Below are 22,217 nucleotides of genomic sequence, written 5' to 3'. Positions count from 1 at the left end.
TAGAATAATGAATAAATTATACAATACATATAGGGTTAACTAAACAGTTTTACTTGATAACGCGGCGCTATAAAACCATTGAGCGCTCGAATGTTTGACCATTCGCCAAATGTCGGTTTGAAATACGCGCCGTCGCCGACAATTTGCTCGCTCTGAAGGAAAGAGAGGTCAACCTTTCTCTCTCTATCACCCTCACCTCGCCAATACTTTTGTTTCATTTTCTTCAGTCGACTTGCGACGCTTTACCGTAGTGGTTGTGATATTTTTTCCTGTGGAAGATTTTTCTGTACATTTTATTAAATAAAAACTCCCTACATTACAAAACCTCGCCATGGCTGAAACTGAAATAATATCTAATAGTGATAATAATGAGCAGTTCTTCGAGGGTGTCGAAAAGTTAATTGAAATATGGTTTACACCGGTTAAGCATGCGGACTTAAGAAAAATTACACGGTAAATATACAATTTTAAATTATTAAGAAATAAGAATTAAAACGTCTTTTAATTTATTACCAATTAGAATATTGCAACGGAGAGGTTACCAGCGTTTTATTGAAATAACCTAAACTTAATTAAGTTACGTAAATAAAATTAAATAATTGTAGGTACAAAGAAATAAGTTAAGGCTCCAGTTTTATAGGACAATCATAATTTGATTCTTTTTTGTTAATTCAAGGTTAAAGATAGTCCTAACTCCTATGTTTTTGCTTGGGAAGGTTCTAGAATCAGCTGTTTCAGTAAGACGCCGGTAAATTTCAGAAATTTGATTGATTGTCTCAATCTGCCGTATTATTATAGTACTCTTTGGTCTCAATGAAGCGCGTGATTTGACTTTACGAATGATCTAAAAATGCGTTTGACATTTATTTGAATTTTATTATACGTTCGTTTTTTTAATAAATTTTAGGAGGTACTTAAACCTCCTAAAATTTATTCATATCATAGCAGTTTTCTTATTAGATTTATCACGTATCAATATTTTAATTATTAATTGAATTTTTTAGTTAGGTATTTGTAGTAGCAACTTACAAGAGCTACTCAAACACTTGATGTAAAGATTAGTATTTTAATACCTACCTATTTAATTTTTTAACTTGAGAATTATTGTAAGTACCTACATGTACCTAATTGTATAAATTTTCAAAGATGACAGGTCATATCTTTAAATAATTTCCAAGAATTAAAACTGGTTCATAATGACAGGGTAGAAAAACTTTCCAATCCTGTTTCCCAAACTTATAACGGGTTTCAGGTTTTGAGGAACCTGCATTGTCTTGAGTTTTTGTACAAAACTTACTTTTTAAGTGAAGGTTCCATAATAAATATTTGGAAACAAATCATTAAAGATTTTTGGAAAAGTTACATTAGGTATTGATGTTTTAAAATATTTATGTATAAAATGCTCATTATTGGGAAACAGGATTGAAAAGTTTTTCTACCCTGTCATTATGAACCAGTTTTATTTGTTGGAAATTATTTAAAGTTATGACCTGTCATCTTTGAAAATTTATACAATTAAGCACTTACAATAATTCTCAAGTTAAAATATTAAATAGGTAGGTAAGTACTTAGCTTAGCTATAATAATAAGACATTGTAGAGATAAACTATGATAACATGGCGCGCCCCTCCAAAATTCAAAACGTTTGAAAGTATTTGTGAAATTCATAATAAATAATGTAATAATATAATATAATAATAAAAATTAATAATTTAATTATTATATTATTATAAATAATAATAATATAATATTTAAATATTTGTATTTCACTACACACATTGAAACAGTAATTTGGAGGGGCGCGCCATGTTATCGTAGTTTATCTCTACATGTTTGTTTCTCATTTATGTCTAAGTTTATTTGTGTTTGTATTTAGTTAATACAGGATTTTTTGTGATTTCTATTGGAATGTTGCTACCCTATAAAATATACAATTCTAATTGGACATTCAATAACTTAATGTTATATTTTAATTTTAATTTAGTGATCAAATTAGATTCCCATAAAATTTATTAAGGATTTGTTTATTTGCAATGCTTGACTATACACACAATCATGACAGCATATATCATATAGTAATATAAGATAAGTCCATATGCTTAATAATTGTAAATATTCTAAAACTTTTATTTTGTCCGCAGCCAACAATGGGAGAATGTATTGAAGATAGTGCGGTGTGAGATCATCTCTTTCACCCAGAGCGAGCAAGTTGACGCTTATGTACTTAGGTAAGTTCATTAGTACATAATTACATTTTACTTATATACAGAGTGTTCTGTAATTCTCATATTTATAATAGCACAATTTACTTATATTATATAGAGTGTTCCAAAATTCTATTCCTAAAATAGATTTAAAACATTGTTAAAAAAATCTTGATAAGAACAATTAACAGTTGAGGAAGACAATAAAGGTTTTATATTACAACTAGATTTCCGCCCGCGGCTTCGCCCGCGTTTTTTAAGGAAAACCCGCATAGTTCCCTTTCCCGTGGGATTTCCGGGATAAAACCTATCCTATGTGTTAATCCAAGTTACCCTCTTTAAGTGTGCTAAATTTCATTGTAATCGGTTCAGTAGTATTTGCGTGAAAGAGTAACAAACACACACACATTTATAATATTAGTAGTACCTATTGTAATTTAAGATGAATAGATCGTTTTTAGAATTGCAACATAATCTTGCATAATAATGGTCTATAAATTAAAACCAACACAATAATATTATACAATTTTATGCATTGCACTCAATTGTGTAAGCATTCTTTATTGATTACATAGTAATGCAGTATGTTTGAATATAAGAAACTAGCTGTGCTCCGCGGTTTTATCCGCAGTGCTCCGCTCCAGTCTCAGCGAGAAGATATTATATAGCCGATAAATGGGCTATCTTATATCTATCACCGAAAGAATTTTTCGAATCGGACCAAAAGTTCCCGAGATTAGCGCGTTCAAACAAACTCTTCAGCTTTATAATAGTAGAAAATTTATAATAAAAAATTTAGGACTAAAGAACGATTGTAGTTTAAGTACATACAAGTAAAGCCAGAGTTTATCGCTTAAACCGTAAAGAATTAGACGTCATTGTCTACATTAAAATCCGTGCAACATTGATAATTTTACGAGTGTGTGTCTCAATTACTCATGAACGTAGCGCGTGATATATTCGCTGATAACCGCTGCCCTGAGGTCTATGAATTATTATCGAAATTCGTACAATTTATCAGTCATGTGGGTACATATTTAAATTTGTTTCTAAAATTAACTTAATTGATAAACCTAGTGTAAACATTGACTTGAATGCAACCAATAAATTAACGATTTTAATTAGGCGATGCGATGGTACAATCTGTTCATAGTAAACCGCTCATTATTGAGATGTTTGACGAAATTTTTCGTAGATACTCAAATGGGTAATTCGATGGATGATAGTTCGGTGTGATAACTCAGTTATGCTCTGTAAGTAATAATTAATTAGCCAGTTTTAATTACCCAGATGTATTTTAAGGTTGCTAATATACCTTTAAATATTTATTGATATTGAAAAATGCTATAACTCTTGCGATATTTAAGTTTTCTATCCGTAAGATAGTCGACTTGTAGAATATCACAGGTGAAACACGTTTATGAATTTTCAATAACGGGTGTACAAAATCAATAAGAGCACCTTTTACAGTGAAGTGCATAGCCAATTCGGAGTGCTCAGGATTATTTTCCACTGGAAATAGTGAAAACCGAGCAATAAGGGCTATATTTGAATGGTGTGTTACGGAAAATCAATGAACAAGACTCTGAGATACGCACGCCTGCTTTTGCAGTGGAGATTTATATGTGAACTCCTTTATATACAAAATGTCGGACCTTTTACGAGTATATATTTCTATATTATTGACTAGGGGCTTGCCCCGGCTTCGCTCGGGTTGACCTGGGATAAAAGAATAGCCTTTGTCGCTTCTGTTATGTGAAAGTCTAGTCAACAGTGTAGCTTTCTGTTAGGGTAATAATTTTCATGATCGGAACCGTACTTCCGAACACAAAAATCACAAAAATTCTTAACTACAACCTCTACCTTTATTTAAGAAGTATAGATACTATATTTTATTATTTAAGTAATTAATTTATTTAATTTTATTTAAGAAATTTTAGAACTTCTCCTTCAATAATTATTAGGCTGTGAGATAGATAAAAGTACCTTACTGACCAATACTGTACCTACGCAGCATTAATTTTTCGTCTTCCTGAATATTGGAAATAGCTTGACTGAAAATAACGAAATTTTCCTTAGGTAATTTTTTCGAGTAACATTTAAAAGAATTTATAGGTCTAGATCAACATTTAATACATTTTATATCCTCTAAAGATTATTATTAGACTACCTGTTACATAACGCATCCGGTATTATAATATTACAAGTATATGTAGGTACAGACAAATAAACGAAACGTGTCTTTTACTAATCAGCTTTATTTGTGTTTAGGTACATAATGTCAGGAAGAGTACATGTGTACACATTTTTTATTATTGTATGCAAATTGTATGTATCTATTGACGTTTATTTAATTTTTTTGTTATATCAGTTCAGCATTTTGTAATCTGTTAAAAAGAATATGTATAGATACTTTGCAATTTACTATAGCTGTTGCCCGCAGCTTCGCCCATGTGGTCAAAATAAATTTTCGTGATACAATCTTTCATCCCCTTAGGGTAGAATTTATCAAAATCCTTTTTTAGCGGATGCCTACATCATAGAGGCTATCTGCTTGCCAAGTTTCAGCTCAATTGATCCAGTAGTTTAGGCTGTGCGTTGATGGATGAGTCAGTCAGCCACAATTGCGTTTCATAATTATACATATTGTACCTATAAGAGAAAGGTTAATGAGTAAGTTACCTACAAGAAAATTTATCAATTGATATAATTTTGCCACAATCATATTATTATGATACAACAAAATGGAGCTAGGTATATTAATTATATTATTATTCATTTAAAAATAACTAATCTTTTCCGTTGCGTGATAATACATACGTGTATCTAGTGCTTCATTGTTTATTAAAGAGATAATGATAAAACAAATACCACATACATAACTGAAAATCTTATTGTCTTCTGGTAACATTGTTTTTTAGGAATAATAAAATTTTTCTTTTCAGTCCAACTCGACGTTCTATTCATTTGTTACATTGCAACATATTCAGATACATATTACAATATACATTATTACGAAATCGTATTTCGCCTTGAAAACCTGTATAATACTCGGGTGACCGTGAATCAGATCACACTGTATGTGCCAATCTCAAATCAGCTGTGCAGTTTTTACAGCTACTGCTGTGTGGTTTATTCGGGTTTTTTTTATCCGCGTCTGCAGGAACTATTTAAATGAAATATTGAACCAATCATTTAAAATATAGGTTCTATGAATAACTTGATAATAAGTGCTCTCCAAATAAATAAATATCTTTTTGACATTTTTGTAAGAGTTAAAATAATTAAACATACATAATATGTAGTCTAAGAATTTCAACTCTTCCTTCAAAGAGCTCGCGTACATTGTACAAGATAAGAACATCCTGAAATACAAGATTTTCAGGTTATCATTCATCATTTACTATGCTTCTAATGAGTAGAGAATAGAGATACTCTTCAAATCTGTTCTTGAAAAGGAAAATTTTAGGAAAAAAAAATATTTTTTGTTGTCAGAACTGGCGGAAGCTTTTTATATTTTGTAGCCAATTTTTCGTCGACTGTAAAATTGTATGATGTTGGATTCTCGATGTTTTGTCAGAGAGCATTGAAGCACTTGAAAATAATGGTTTCCTCTTCAGTGATTGCATTGTTCAAAAATTTAAATATTGTATGAAATATGAAACTCTTGTGAATGTGATTGATCGGTCTGTTTCCGAAGTTACTCATTGATATAATTATTATGAATTAGTAATTACTCATACCTACATTTAAATATATGTTGTTTACAAACAAATCTCTGATATTCTCAACCAATTATGAGAAATTATCTAGTTTAAGGAAAATTTCTGGCTTGTAAAAAATATTTAAAATTGGCCAATCATCTAACCTCTTACACCTCTATCGATTCCTATTATGTAATTATATCAAAAGTCTATATCTTTTAATTGGTAACTTTTCACTCGATCTTGTAGTCAATTAATTACATAACGACCCTTGAAATTGACTAATTGTTTACTACTTTTAATTTAAGGATACGCATGGATATTCTTCATGCGCGTTTTCCAGTTTTATCTTTACAGCTTTACTACAGTTTCATCATTAGTTCGATAAATTGTAGATAGTAAACTTTGTTCGTCCACGCGCCGAATGGTCATCGGTACTGATTGAAAGGTTATTAGGTTATCAATTATCACTTACTACTACGAGCTGTTGCCATGTCACAAAATAAGGGTCAATGATAAGTGGCACCTTGATACGCCAATTTTGCAGATAACTTGGTATCCTATTTAATTGGAATCAAGGACAAGATTATCTGATTTGGCAATGACGAGCAATTGTATTTTGTAGTTCCTAGTTACATATTATAGTCTGTTTTCATATCATGAGTTTTATAGATATTATCTATATCAAGCCAAATGGTTGATGGCATTCGTAAAATAAATCAAAATAAGCTTCCTCATTTATTGCATGAGAATGCGACTGATTCAAAGAATTTCATTAAATAGCGTAAGATGTTTATAGGAATCGCGATAAAAATTGGCAAAAATAAAGTGCCGTAAGCAGGTCAATAACCAGACAATTCCTCTGTCTAGATTGAACAATTGGGACTTAATTTTATCAGAGCAATTGTCTGCTGACTTTTTTCTATTGCTTGTATAGGTTCTTGATTATGGGGTTTGAATATACTACCTATAGATATTGATTGTCCACTCGTTACGCTTATTTACTTCGATTTGATTTTTACCATTTAAATTTTAAGGAATATAAAAAAAAAATAATTTGTATCATTAATTACATAAGATAGAACCCTCAAAATCTCCACACAATATATTTTTCCCATTTTAGAGCAACAATTTGCACAGCCATAAAATTGTTCTAAAGCGGTTCGTCGCGAATTTAAATAAGATAAATAGAATCTAATTCCAGTAACAAGGTCGCTGCAGTGTTTACCAACGTGACGGATCTGTGACGTGACACGGCTACGGCATCTTGCCAGTTGCCAGTGTTAGTGGAAAGTTAGTTTTCCACGATTGGGTGCTAAATGTTCCGTTTTAAGTGAGGAAGGTGATGGTTTTGATAGTTGAGGAAATTATTTTTCGGAAGTGTATCAATTTATGGAACTATTTTAAAAATGGCTTATGAGTTATGACCCACGTGGATATTGATAGATTTCTTTCTTCCCGAATGTGCATTGACTATCAGAATTAAGTAGACCAGAAAATGTTCAATAAACTGCGAGAGGAACAGAATTTCGATAAGATTATTTCCACTATCTGATAACTGTCGTACTTAAAAATGCATCCAACAGACTTTGTACGTATGACCTAAATATTGCCCGATACCACAATGATCCATAGTTTCCTTACGACACCTATCCTGTTAATTTTACACCAAAACCGTATTTAGGTGAATGACTTTCATGTTAAACGATGAAATGACCACAATAACTGTTAGAAACGATATCGTCAAGTACAAGAACTTGACGCATTTATAAACAGTGAGATCAATGCGCCAGTTCTAGTAAACAACGGTCAAGTTAACACGAGCTAGACGCTCAAGCCGGCACGTGGTCTCTATTTTGTATCGATAAGACGGCAGTGGCGCAGACACGTGTGCTAGTGCATGTGTAGGATGGGATATAGTTGATTGACCATGAAGGTAAGGAGATTTGAAATATGGTAAGGAATAATAACGATCAGGAATAATAACGACCAAGGTATTGTTTGGAGATACCTTACATGTTAGGAATAATGAAGATCATGAGGCCCCGTATTGGTATCAGGAATCGAGGAAAAAATGTCAATTCAGGTGTCCTAGTAATCTAGGGATTTGTAAAAAATAAATGTAGAAATGCAACGGTGATATCAAAATTAGGTAGGTAAAGGAAATGAGGAGAAATGCGAATAGTGTCCTTTGAATTGAAATAATGATAGCATTATGAACCATTAAAGAATTCGGAGAAGATATTCATGTATCCAGGGCCTTTCACCAATTATGTTTTAAGACAAGCCAATAATTAACAAATAAATAATTGTTATCACCCCGATGAGAGGCTGAAACTTGAACAGCTTATCTAAGGCTGCAAGAGAGTTCTCAAGTACTAGTTCAAGAGTATGAATGAATAGATGCTTGATTGATGAAAAAGTATTAAAGTTAAAAATACTGAATGAAGCCACATTTAGCGTCCGCTCGTCTACGTCACCGTTCGTCGCAGTACCTATAACTTTGGCTTCAACGCAGTCAATATTATTGTTTGGCTTTACGAGCTAGATATTTATTAATATAACGACTTTTATTCAAGATATAATGATAAGTCTTACAATTTTTTTTTAATGTTTATTGTTTGGTTTCGTAGTATCGATTGTTGTAATAGTACAATCAAAGTTCTTACTTGATGTTTTAATTTGATTGAACTCTGAAATAGATAAAATTCAATGTAAAAATTACACAATAATTTAGATAAAGACAGTTACGTCATCAACATCATTATCTTTTTCTAGAATTTTTTCTCAAAGTCTCCTTATCGCGTTTTTTAACAATTTTAATTTTTTATCTTCAAATGGGAGATCGTTCAACTTAACCCACATTTTATCATAATGTTCTAGAACAAAGTTTGTAACGAATGTAACGTAATAGTTTGAAGATGATTATGCGTCAAGTTTGGAAGGCACAAAAAGGAGTAAAGAACCATGTTATTAAGACAACCCATCAGAGTATTAGATTTTCATTGCTTCATTACACGGAAATAGAAGAACACATAAAATGACGAATAAAAGAATTTATTACACGTTACATAAGCATATTCATATATGTAATATGTAATCGTAAGTACTCAGTACTATGACGTCACAGTACTCAATTTATCCCACGAATTACACACAGCTACAACCAAAACACAACAATTTACGTAGAATACAGAAAAACGCTTGGCACAGATTACATTTATTTTTGGAGCTGCTTTTTTATGCATTTATACTTATAGTTTTTGTGCTTTTAATAAATTCGTGATGCAACGCAGTGACTTTCATCTTACCTCATATTCTGTTCAGATATTTTATGTAAAAAAATTATAGGAATAGGTACTCAATCCTATCCAATGTGTTTCTTATTTTCACCAATTCTTCGGAAACGAGTTAACTATTTCTCTGGTCTTTATATAGGTTTGAGACTTTAAAATACAACTCAGTCCTTTAAACTAAAAAGACACTTAAGAAACATCTCCAAGTTTATTTGCTTGATCTGAGTACAGTAGTACTAGACCTCATCCTCAACGACGTATTCTGTAAAAACAATTGACGCAAACGTTTTGCAAAGAACACATTGGCCATAAAGTACACTCAACGTCATTTATCATTGCACTAAATTGGACGTAATAAATGTACAGTCGCGCAGTACCGCAGCTGCTGTACACACGATGATGTAGCAGGTACCACGCTATTTATGTTCCCTGGAAGATGTTCAAGCGCGTAATGCATTATATAATTATGACGAGGAACACGTCAGCCGATCGGTCAATGATAAAGGGTCGTTGATCTTGTTTACGCGACTGTACGAAATGATGAATGACTGGACTGAAGTCGCCTTCAGCTCTGAGGTATCTAGGGTCAGGTGTCTAGTTATCATGTAAAAAGTACTGAGATGTGAAATTGTTTCGTCTGAGTGCAGTAGCCTCTTGAATAGTGGAGAGCACGTGTACGACACAACTGCGTCCAAGATTTACGTCTCAGGCTCTGAGGCGACTTGTGTACTTACTTTCACACATATTACAAAGTTGTATAATGAATTAAAGTTTTGGATGAGAAGATAAATTGCCGCAAAATAAGAAAAAAGGTTTGAATTTTAATTTTTTTCCTGCTTAAACCAGCACTATGAAATACTGTGTTTTTAGGCTAATAAATAAACCCTTATTGAAGTTTGTGGTGGGTCGCCATGATACACCGCAAACCCAGTTTAACTAGTAAAATTTATTTACTATTAGGTATGTTAAATTCTAGCCAATACCACAAATACATAGTTAAAACACTACATTAGCATTAACATTGTAATGGTAACAATTTGTAACATTTCATGAACCGGCAACCCTCACAAATTGCGTAGTCCCAAAGTTCGCGTCTAAAAATAAACCTCTCCAGGCCCGTCAGCGAAATTCTGTATTCGAGAATGGGCACCATCGTCTCGACGATTTCAACCCTGCGGCTAAGTAGCTAGGGTAAGGTCAAGGTGGAGTGCGCGCATGCGCGGAGGACGACCACAATGGTCTGGATTTATGTGGTATAGGACTTTGTAGATATACGAAACTGCGAAATACACACGTCTCACTCACGTGCCCCGTGTACACGAATATAAAGTTGTATGTAGATGCGAAGATAGGTTGGTTGGAAGTTGGAACAAAATAGGTGCGAAATTGCGCCATGTGACTTCCATATTTATCTAGCTTAATCATTGAGATTTTGTTAATTTTAAAGCACATCCTAAAAGGTTATTGCGAAATCATTATTGGCTAAGACTTTTGTCGTCCTTAACATCGTGTTCTTAAATATATAATCCAGTAGGGACAGCCATATAACCAAATTTTCAAAATTTAAACCTTATACGCCTTGCCACTAAGACATTGCCCATACTCGAATAACTCCAATACGAAATTCAATTGGAATTCGTACAATAACCTCAAATAACATAATTTTTATTGAAGCAAAACTGACTAGACACATCGGCTACGAAATAATCGTGTAACTCGTGCCTTGAAATTCACACCTTGTCCGTAGCTCAGCTCTGCCAAGGTGAATGAGTTCGCAACGAGAATTTCGCTTCAGCCGCTTCGTTATAGGATTTGTTGTAAGTTAGGTCCGTTCTGCTAAAAAATATCGCCCACCGCTTGTTCCGTCTCCGCCCGAATTGACCCAGGATTAAAATAAAAATATAGCCTGTATCACTCAGTTTTCTGCTGGTGTAATATTTGAAATCGGTTCAATATATTTTGAGCAAAACGATCAAACCTTACTTTATAAAATATTGGTAATAGATGGTGGAAATTCGACTTCATTATACTTCTCTCCGTCGTATCACCACACCGCACATTTTGCCATCGAAACATACATATTCGACCAATCAATTGTAATACGAAACAATATAATACATGGTCGCGATATGTGAAAGAAGCACTCTTTAATATGTTGGACTTGAAGAAGACAATCTAGAGTATTAATATAGAGATTTTTTGATAATAACCAAGATTCATAAAAAAGGAAAACGTGAAATGCCTGCATTACCACGGCTTCGTCAATTTATGAACGTACGAGATTAAGTAATCTATTATATAACGGCATTATAGGGTATAAACTACATGTATAATAGAATTGCCAATACAATGTAATGGGTTCAAGCCTTAAAACACTCATACATCAGAATACTTTATCTCAAAATAGATTAAAAGAGACAAGAGATTGCAATTGGTCACCCTGTCTTTTAAAGTTCCAGTAATATACCTTTTTCTATGAGTCAAAGTTAATTTATGTATTAAATTTATTTAAGGAACTAATTAACTTTGAAGCGGTATATATTTTTGTATGCTAAAAGATGTGCTAACGCTAAGTAGAATATATTAAACTGAACATGCTTGCATACTAGACATGAACCGACACAGCCAAAAGAAACCGAATCAAATTCAATAGAAGCATTCGAATAGCCAACCTTGAAGCGTTTAACAGCCGAGGTCATTGATGTTTGTAATCTATTATCTGGGTGATTTTTTCGCCGCATGTTTTTTGTTTTTGTTGATGAGCCAGACCTGTTGTTTGGTCAAGCGATTGATGGGTTGTGAAAATAAAATTTCCATTGGTATCCTAAAATCTCCATGATACGGGTCTTCTTTCATCAGCTGTTATATTATGTAATTGAACTATATAGAAATTATCTGATTCAACTTCATGGTGTTAACTATTGATATAGTGGGTTGAAATCGTGTCAAATTATACTTTAAATACTATATTTTATGACCGTTGCACCGCAGAAATATTTAGATTATAGCTTTCAATACCAATAGGCACCAGTCTGTGACCTGTCTGTATTAGTCACAATCAGCCATTGCAATAATTATAAATAAACATTCTGGCTTGCCAATTTCTTCCTAAGATCCCCACATGGTAGGAAACGTGACTTCCGTGGGTAGAGATTAGAGAATATTATGAATCAGTAGCAGTTGATATATAAAGATAAGATTCAAGACACTTGCGAAGTTACCACAAGCTTATGTAATTGATTGATAGAATAATATATATTATGATGACATCATACTTTTCGTCTCATTTAGGAAGAATCTTAGCCGTATTTTGTTGTGCAAAAGAAAATTATTTATTATCACGTTTTGGTAAGCTTACGTTCGTGTTTTAACTAAGGCTCATAAAATATTTTTAACCCGGTTACAGTTTGAACTTAGATTCCGTCCCTACAAAATAACCATTATAAATTGTAACCATTACTGTTCTCAATTTAGGAAATTTAATTTAAAGATGAAGTTATAAGCAATACCTTAACATCTAGAATTCTGAATTCGAAAGAAATCAAATTTTATTTATAAACACAATCTAAAATAAAATAAAAACAGCGTTCAGTAATCAGTGTCCATCACAATCATACATAAACGAATCGTTGATTGTTACATAACACCACTTGTGTAAACAATCAATGTCAATAAAGCCTGATGGGTTCAAACTTCAAGCTCTGACGGTATCGGGACCTTCTAGAAGCGACAATGTAACTGTTTCTGGGTCAATAGTGTCAATTGACAAAGCTGAATCTCTATAGTTTGTATAAGACCGAAGGGGTGATCGCTTGGAATTTATAGCCTAGGTTCCTGACTTTGAAACTGTTTTCAATCTTAATTTCATTCATTTTTTATCTTTAAGGTATTATGACTAATTTACTTAGCTCTTTATTCTTCTAAATAATCAGTTGTGGTTTTAAATGTTTATTATTTGCATTTAAGTAACATTGTTCACGTTTGAACATAAGTTGCGCCGATAGTATTGCTCAGTTATTTAAGTTCCTGCTTGTTAATTTTAATGTATTTTTCAAATCATTAGTCCTTGAGATTCCTAACCAATCCAAACCGATTTTGGCTAACTGTACTAGATACCAAGTGCCAATATTTTTTTTGTCTTTTCATTTACCTAGGATATCCTGATAAATGATAATGCGCTAATCCAATATAAATAACATGAGTTTCTTCAGTTTCCTCGCTTCCTTAGGTACACTCGCGTGGTAGAAATAGGGAAATATTTTGCAATTACACGCACATATTTATTTTATTCATTCTTGTTTTATTATTGTTTGTTTATTGCCTTATTACTTACCTTCAATCCCCTGGCTACATCATTAGGGTGTAATGATGTTGTTGCTATGTTAAACGTGATTAAATGCACAAGTACTTTGAAAATATTATTCTTATATAGCCTTCCTTCCATATCTAAAAAGATGATTCGATAGAAGAGTTTCCTATTCATAAATAATTTAATCCTTCTGATCCATGTATGAATGAAGTCTGAAATCTGAACGTGACGATAGATCAAACGTAATTTACAACTTCACACATATTACTAAACAAGCTACTCTAATGGAAACATTTCTAATTATACACCAGACATCATAATAGAACGTGCATGATTTATAAATACATGCGAACACGAGTCGCGTAGTCAATGCATCATTAACTTCTGTATAAGAACTAATGTATCAAAATCAGTTCGGAATATTCAATACGGGAAATTGTTGGGTTCGCTTTCTGTACAGGCAAATTGGCCTAATGCGATTACACGCTCGATTGGTAGAGCTATGACCGAGTTTCTTGGGCTGGAAAGGGATGTACGGGATGCACCTTATATAGAAGTTTCTAGGGACAATGTAGCGTTAAATTTGATAGTAATTTATCCAGGATTTTCTAGTAATGATCATAATTCTCTAAATATTATAGTACGGATTCTGGTATGTATGGGCATGTTTTGAATACATGCACCTGCTGATATCTCATAGTTCAAGTTTGGCACGGAACTCTTTTGGTTATTAATCATAACGCAAAAATAGACAGACGAGCTATTCGGTAGTCATTGTATCTTTCAAATGTATTACATGGTACCAGTTGCTCTGGGCTTATGAGATTATTAACTAGATTACATGGGACAAAATTTTCGTGGTTTTAGACAGGCAATATAAAATAGAAATTTCGTAAATAAAGTTTGAGGAGCGTCAAGAAGGTAGTTTGGTAGTCCTCGCCTCAGAATCGTGACGAAACGGTGGTATAATCAGATTTTTTCTCTACATAAGCGTTATTCTTGACCGATACCTAAATATACCTCAGCCAATGTAAAACGAGTACCTAAATCACAGGTCTGATAGACAGGTTACAATGATATCGATCAGCGCCTGCGCGGTGCCGTGTTGTGACGCAGTACATTCGTTGTTTACAACTGGGGGTGACTGTGGGGTTTCGATATGATTTCAGCTTGCAGAGGTTACTTTGATGACAACTGAAAAGTATGAGGATGTCCTGGATTACATAGTATAAAACAAAGTAGCTTTCTCTGTCCCTACGTATGCTTTAATCTGTAAAACTAAGCAACTGATTTTGATGCGGTTTTTTTTAATAGATCGAGTGATTGAAGAGGATGGTTTAAGTATCCAAGTTAAGCGGGCGAATCTGCGGGCGGAAAGCTTTATATGAAGATGTTATTATATTATGTTAGTTGAATAGGCATCTAGCTATGATTTAGTTTATCCTATTTTTAACTGTAAGCTGTCTGACTGATTCTCAGGATATATAAAAAAACTAATGTTTTGTTCTCGTATCCTCCTCTTTCATTATACAGTTTCCTTCAAGTTAAAGAAAATGATAATAAGTTCAGTTAGAACTTGCCGCAATACGCAATCATAACTGTTTAAATGAAACAGTTAATACTAACGTGGTTTCATCTCATTTGTAGATGTTTTTCATCAATGAGTCTTGTAAGGTAAACAGTTTTATCTAGAATCTACTCTAAACAGTTTTATCTAGATCCATGTGCAAACATAAGAGTGTTTGTGTAGTTTAGCTAGTATGAATTCCGAGAACACTATAGATCTCTTAAGTTAAAGGCAAGAATTTGAGAATGGATTATATTTCTTGTATGTACAAACATTCAGTATCTAATAGCTCCAATTTTTTATTGATATATACATATTTGCACGCATATAACATCTTTGTAAGACTTAATAGCTAATAGAGCCTCTATTAGCTTTTAAGTCTTACAAAGATGTTTTATTATAGAGGCTACTTTTTATGCGGGTATCTCGAGTAGCACGAGTGAGGGCTCCGAATCCAGCTAATATAATATACATATTCCTATTTGAAAAGTCGGTGTAAGCTTTAAGTTGCACAATATAGCTCATGTATCCCTAAACCCTGTTCTAATAATATCAGCATTAGAAGTGGGTCAATGGATATAGGTGCTTTGTCCAGTAACCTCATAATCCCACTTCCCTAATGATATTGCAAATATGGACATGACAAATGGATTATAATTAGCTATAGATATTCGTGTCGTGGACATTGATAAAATAAGTACATTGAACGTGTGTTTAATGTTTAGTGTTTACTAAAAGATTATTCTATTGTCTCTTCCTTGAATACTATGTGATACTATACTTTTGATAGTGATTATTTCTTTATGATTAAACAAATAAAATAACTATTTGTAATTAAAAAAAATAAAATTGTTACCTGCTTAATTCAATAGTATACTGTACAGTAGATTAGATCACATCTAAAACATCATTTCAACCAAAAGGGAAGATAGGTTCATAAAAATACTAAATACGTATATAAATCAGGTTCAAGTATGTGTCCATTCTTCGCTCTTTTTACCCCTTGGTAAATAGGATTAATAAATATGTAGTAGGAAAAATAAAAACCGATCAAAGCATCCGTAAAAAATCATTATCCAAAATATTTATAAAAAAAGTGTTCTGCAATGTACAATATTTGTTTTCTATTGTTCCAGTGAGAGCAGCATGTTCGTATCGAACAGGCGCTGGATATTGAAGACGTGCGGCAAGACCACGCCCCTCCGCTGCGTGCGCGCAGTGCTCGCGCTCGCGTACGAGACCGCGGGTCATACGCGCGTGCAGAATGTGTTCTACTCGCGAAGGGAGTTCGCACGACCGGAGGCGCAGTTGAAGCCGCACGATAACTTTGATTCTGAGGTGAGATATTCTATTGGTGAAGTTCTTAACGTGTGCCTAGACCACGCCCCTCAAATGCATGGCGTTCGAGTGCTGACCATCGTTTCTCGATAAAACATAATTATAAGAGTGTCGTCGCGAACCACATCACACATTTTGAAAACAAAAACCTCTTTGACGCGAATACGCGAATCTAAAGGCGAACAGCGATTACACTGTTTAGATATTATTGCGTGTTCGTTATTCGCCTCGCTGTTAAGTTTTGGCACACATGTGTTAAAACATAATAATTAGAAATAAATATTACGTGGTCAAATTTTAGGGTTTGTTTACATTTGTAAATAAAAATTTACTAGGAAGGCATGCACCTTTGTAGAACTGGCCTTTGGCCATCAGGCGTTAGTGGTCTAATATTATTTGAATATTGAAGAAAAAACACATAAAAAATATGTGTATCTTTATGTCTGTTTATCACTTGTTGATTCCAATTATTGAACATGGTAATTACAAACCCAGGGGATGTTTATCAAAACGCAAGCTGCTGTGTTATTGCGATATCAAGCTTACTGATGCGAACAATGTAATAGGAACAGTCATGTTTAATCATAAAATAGTACTGAATAGCAATCGATTGTTTTCGGTTCATTTTTAAACGTATTTTCATAGTTAATGCTACTTGATGAAGCTTTTATTAATCTGAAAGCTATGACTTTTAGAAAACAGCATACTGATAGGTTTTGCCGAAATAAATTCAGTAAGGTAACATGTAAAGCATCTTGATAAATAGTAATTCCAAGTACATAAATGGATGTTTACTGAAATAAATAAACATATCTTTTCAAAATAATAATATATTAAAGGGAATTATGTATACTAATCTATACTAATATTATAAAGATGAAGAGTTTGTTTGTTTGATCGCGCTAATCTCAGGAACTACTGGTCCGAATTGAAAAATTCTATCGGTGTTAGATAGCCCATTTATCGAGGAAGGTTATAGGCTATATATCATTACGCTAAGACCAACAAGAACGGAGCAATGCAGGTGAAACCGCGGGGCACAGATAGTAAATATTAAAATACTAAGAACATAATAAAGAAGCAAGTAACAAAATACTATAACATACAATTATTATAAAACTAATTGTCAATTATTGTCACAAAGCAATTTGTAAAGGATATCAAGTTTCCTCGTAATAATTAATCTTGAATATAGTTTTTCCCCACTTTAATGTCGGAAAGATTGTGTCCATTAAAATCAAATACATTTTCCTTATTATTATATAATAATTTCTCTTTAGCTATAAAATAGTGGTAAATGTTAAAAATATGTAATGGCGATTCAAAAGTGCTTCTAGAAGAAGTCTCATTGCATAAATAAATGTTTATTTTGATTTTGGATGTGTGATTGTTTTAACAAAGGTGATCAAATTGCATACTGAAGCTATATAAAATAATTAAAAATCGATTGAACACTATAACAGAACTTTTAGTTAAATAAATAACTGCATATAAGACAACAACAGAACTACAATTTTTACATGAAGAATTTCACAGATTTATTTGAAGAAACATTTATCCAACATGTTTATTTTCAAAAATGTCTCTAATTATCATAAAAAGGTTAAGTACAATGTAGTTGTCATTTGATATCATAATATTGAAACAATAGCTCTATTATAATTTAATAAAGTGTTTTACAACTCATTCGACACCCATATCAAATAAATGTTATACATTGATGACATTTGATACCAAGAAATCTTGAATGAGACATATTGTTCATATCATTCTGATGACTTTCCGGAACGTGTGGGATAAACAAAACATTTAGAATTTGTATCTCGATTCTTATTCCCAAGAGATACAGTTCAAATTCGCTTGGCGAGTTGATCAATTTCTTCAACATTTTTCCGGGTAGATAGTATCTATTGAATGTTCTATATTGTTTGTGGGTTAGAGTTTGCTGTATGGTGTAATAAAGAAAGATAAAAGTCCAGTAGGGGAGGAAGTGTACGAGGAGCGCCGGGCGATGGAGCGGGGATTTAGTCCATCGTCCGGTAGAGCTGGCTGGCCCCTTCCCCAGAGGCCGTGGGTATCTATGCAAGATTTCCCCACTTAAGAAAAAAGGGAGGAAGTGTAATATTTTTTAGGAAAGATTATCATAGTTAATACTGATAAACCTATTTTAATCAGAGCATTAGTATTTTTATAGGTGATTTGACAACCTTTAAAGATATAATAAAAGGCATTAGCCTTTTTAGATACTTTTTAGATACGCTACCGATTTTTTAGATACTCATGAGTTACCTAGGTAAAATATATGATAAACAAGAGAAACACTACTATTTACTCTTTATAATATAATTTTAAAAGTGTAAATTGTGTTGTTATTGCAGGTAGAACTGCTGGACTCTTTCTTCGGCGACGGCCGCGCCTACATCATGGGTCCAGAGAAGGACTGCTGGTATCTGTACACATTGCTGCCGCTGGAAGGTGAGATATTTTATATTATTATCCTCGAATTTTTAAAAATTGGTGCTATTTGTTCTTAAAATTTTGCGCATTCATCGAATCAGAATGTTACACCTGCTGGCATGGGATATTAAAAAAAAGACGGGTTGCACTCCGGGAGTGCCGGTGAAGTGAAAACTTGATTATTAACGTTGAGCATGTTTGATATTTTGGAATGGTATCCGTCTTATGCTTTTTCGATCAGGTCACGTGTCCTGACGCGAGTTTAAGATTTTATACTCATTACAGAAAAAGTGCTCAACGCCGCTAAAGAAGTTTTCACTTCAAAAATGTTTACAAAAAATTCTTTTACGAATTTTAGTGTTCAACAATGCCTTTATTTCAAATTTGGAATGAGAATAATTGAACATATTTTTTTTCTTTTATTTTACACGCCGCAGCGCGGCGGGGCGATTTTGTGATATGATTGATGCGTATTTCAATCATAAACAGTCCAATAGATGACGCTATTACTCTATATTTGGACATGAGGTTGAAGCGGGCAGTAAAAGCAAGTAGTACATATAAACATAAGGAAATTTTAAATATAATTAATATTCATTTAAAATATCCTTGTTTCCACAGGCACGGTGGCAGCCCTAGAGCAGGAGGGCGAGGTCCGCGAGGCGGTCCCGTGCGCGGGGGCGGAGCCCGACCAGACCATCGAGCTGCTCATGTCCGACCTCGACCCGCGCGTCATGGACATCTTCACGCGCAAGTGCTCGCCCACCGCACACCATGCCACTAGAGTGGGTATCATTATCGTCGTCATCTGAATCATCATCATCATTAGGCTATACATATATGTTCCCACTGCTGGGACACGGGCCTCCTATGAGGGTAGATCTGATTCTTCGACATGTCGGTTTCCTCATGATGTTTTCCTTCACCGTTCGAACAGTGGTGACATTATAACATGCGCAGATAAATTGAAAAATCTATTTATTTCCTGTACCCTCGCCTGGCATCGAAGTCGAACCCACAACTTATCGATTTGAAGTCCTAGGTATTAACCACTGAGCCACCATTGCTTTTGCCCACTTACCATTAGCAAGGAAAATTAGATTCGTGTTTTTGTAAAGGTGAACGCACACTTATCCGAGACAAATAAAATTAATGAAATGTGTAATAATGTTTAACGTAAATTTCAGGCGTCAGGCATCGACCAGATAATCCCGGGGATGGTGATCGACGACTACCTGTTCGATCCCTGCGGTTATTCCATGAACGGAGTGGCTGAAGATGTAAGTTAATACATATTTTTTATTCATTCCATACTCACGTAAATTATCATTATTGTTCAGATTGTTATTTATCTTCTTTGCTATTATTGTGAATGTAAAAATTATTCTATTTTTCTGTTTGCTACGATTATTATTGTTTGTTCGCGTTTAAATGCAAGCAAAGTCCCTGGTAGAAAACTAGTATAATGTTATTAATCAGGCAAAAATGTGATACATTCCCTTTAAAATACATACAAAATTATTGGTGATGCGATTCTCTGTGAAAATGCAGCGAACGTGAGCAGCCGGGTACAACGTATGTTACAATAGTTTATTTGCCAAAAATAAAACGTCTACTTTATAAATATAATTATATTGTGAATCGAGTGCTCTTTCGATTCGAACCATATTTCACTAGATACCATATTGTTAGACGTAACTTTTGATTTAATATTTTTGTGGATTAATAGTTGTCACAATTTCCTGTCTGAACAGTTGTCGAATATTATAATGCCGTATTCCTTTGAATCGTGGCGCATTCGTACGAATCGTGCCTATTGAATTGCTGTGATTTCTTATCAACGTTCTACATCAATTAGGCAGTTGTGTAGAATTGCAGTAACATAATAAGAATGTACCTACTGCACACATTTGTTTAAAATGTTTTAAACGAATATTTAACCTAGCCCCTCGTGTAATTTCTAAAAAAAAGACGGGTTGCACTCCGGGAGTGCCGGCAGAAGTGAAAACTTAATTATTAACGTTGAGCATGTTTGATATTTTGGAATGGTATCCGTCTTACGCTTTTTTGATCAGGCCATGTGTCCTGACGCGAGTTTAAGATTTTATACCCAACGCCGCTAAAGAAGTTTTCACTTCAAAAACTTTCTATTTCCATCCACTTGCAGGGCAGCTACATGACGATCCACATAACGCCGGAGCGCGCGTGCTCGTACGTGTCGTTCGAGTCGGACGTGCCCGTCGCGAGATACCCGCATCTCATCGCAAAAGTGCTCGCTGCCTTCCGACCGGCCAAGTTCGTGCTCACTGTCTTCCATACGCCGGTATGTTATTTTATTATCTATTGTTAGAAACAAATCCCCAACTGGCAACCCCAAACCGAGGGGGTGGTTATAAAAATGAGTTGAACAGCGAATTTGACACTTTGCATTTGGCTCTCGGACGTAACGGTCGTTTTGGTTGTGTTTAGTCGTGTTAATTATTATTTTTTAGTCAATTATTATTTTATTGTTGAAGGTAGACATATAAAATCATTTTTTAAGGAATAAAACCTTTCTAGGTTGAATTTAAGATCCCTAAGACTATATTATTGATTATTCCAGTTTCAAAAAACTTGAGAAGTGTCAGGGGACACCCGGATAGAACGAAGTTACTAAAATAACTTTCTATGAAAGAGAGAAAAAGAGACAGACAGAAAAACACATTCACGCCGAACGGCTTACAATTATAGCAAAAAGTGTCAATGTTACAACTTTTAGTCTTAATTTTGCTTGGCCCTCTTTCGCAACGCGAGGTAATGACATCATTCCAAAAACTAAAAAACACGCATATACTCATTATATTTGTATTATCAACTATTTATCAGTTATTTCTAACAACTATTGTATTGTCAACTTTCAACCTGATAAGTGTAAAAAGTTTGAATTCAATCTGTCCGTTCAAAATTGGTCAAGATCGTGTTTAAAGAAGTCAGTTACATGAGCGTGTTACAATCCCTACTCGCATCATATCCAAAACAGAATCTAAATTAATATGTATGTTCCCAGGACGCGCCAGCCACGGAGGCGCTGCGCGAGCTGAAGTCGTTCCGCGCGCTGAACGCGTACGAGCAGAAGGACGCGCAGTACTGCCGCTTCTCCGGCTACGAGCTGCACTACGCGCTCTACGCCAAGTTCCCGAGCTGAGAGCCCCGCCCCGCGCGCCGCGCCCCGCCCCGCGCCCCGCGCCCTCGCGCCGCGCCCCCGCGCCGCGCCCTGCCGGCCATCCTCGCCGCCGCGCCCGACGCGTACCGCCCCGAGGGCGCCGCGCCCCCGCGCCCCCCGCGCCCTGCCCCGGACGAGCT

At 34.3% G+C, this 22,217-nt stretch overlaps 2 protein-coding genes across 2 annotated transcripts in view; both read left to right on the top strand.

Moving 5' to 3' along the window:
* The window catches only part of garz (Sec7 domain-containing protein garz), a 437,193-nt gene that overhangs the window by 104,873 nt on the left and 310,103 nt on the right, over positions 1–22,217 (top strand). The window lies entirely within an intron of this gene.
* Positions 90–22,117, top strand: SamDC (S-adenosylmethionine decarboxylase). The gene is made up of 8 exons (XM_089705628.1): positions 90–453; positions 2,142–2,228; positions 16,217–16,418; positions 18,797–18,893; positions 19,497–19,660; positions 20,063–20,155; positions 21,043–21,198; positions 21,922–22,117. Exons 1-8 carry the CDS (start codon positions 332–334, stop codon positions 22,057–22,059), a joined length of 1,059 nt encoding a protein of 352 aa, XP_089561754.1. The 5' UTR covers positions 90–331; the 3' UTR covers positions 22,060–22,117.

This window comes from Colias philodice, chromosome 17 (assembly GCF_061535455.1).
Source record: "Colias philodice isolate Cphi_HAF_F1 chromosome 17, ilColPhil1 Martin Lab GWU primary, whole genome shotgun sequence".
Classification (NCBI taxonomy): Eukaryota; Metazoa; Arthropoda; class Insecta; order Lepidoptera; family Pieridae; genus Colias; species Colias philodice.
The sequence above is the reverse complement of the archived record's forward strand: the minus strand, read 5'-3'. Positions and strand labels throughout refer to the sequence as shown.

What these genes read in the sequence shown, in the direction of transcription:
- SamDC (XM_089705628.1), top strand. Translation starts at nt 332, where the DNA reads ATGGCTGAAACTGAAATAATATCTAATAGTGATAATAATGAGCAGTTC. An exon ending in ACGATAACTTTGATTCTGAG is followed by an intron (nt 16,419 to 18,796) that starts GTGAGATATTCT and finishes TTGTTATTGCAG; the next exon opens with GTAGAACTGCTGGACTCTTT. An exon ending in TCACTGTCTTCCATACGCCG is followed by an intron (nt 21,199 to 21,921) that starts GTATGTTATTTT and finishes GTATGTTCCCAG; the next exon opens with GACGCGCCAGCCACGGAGGC.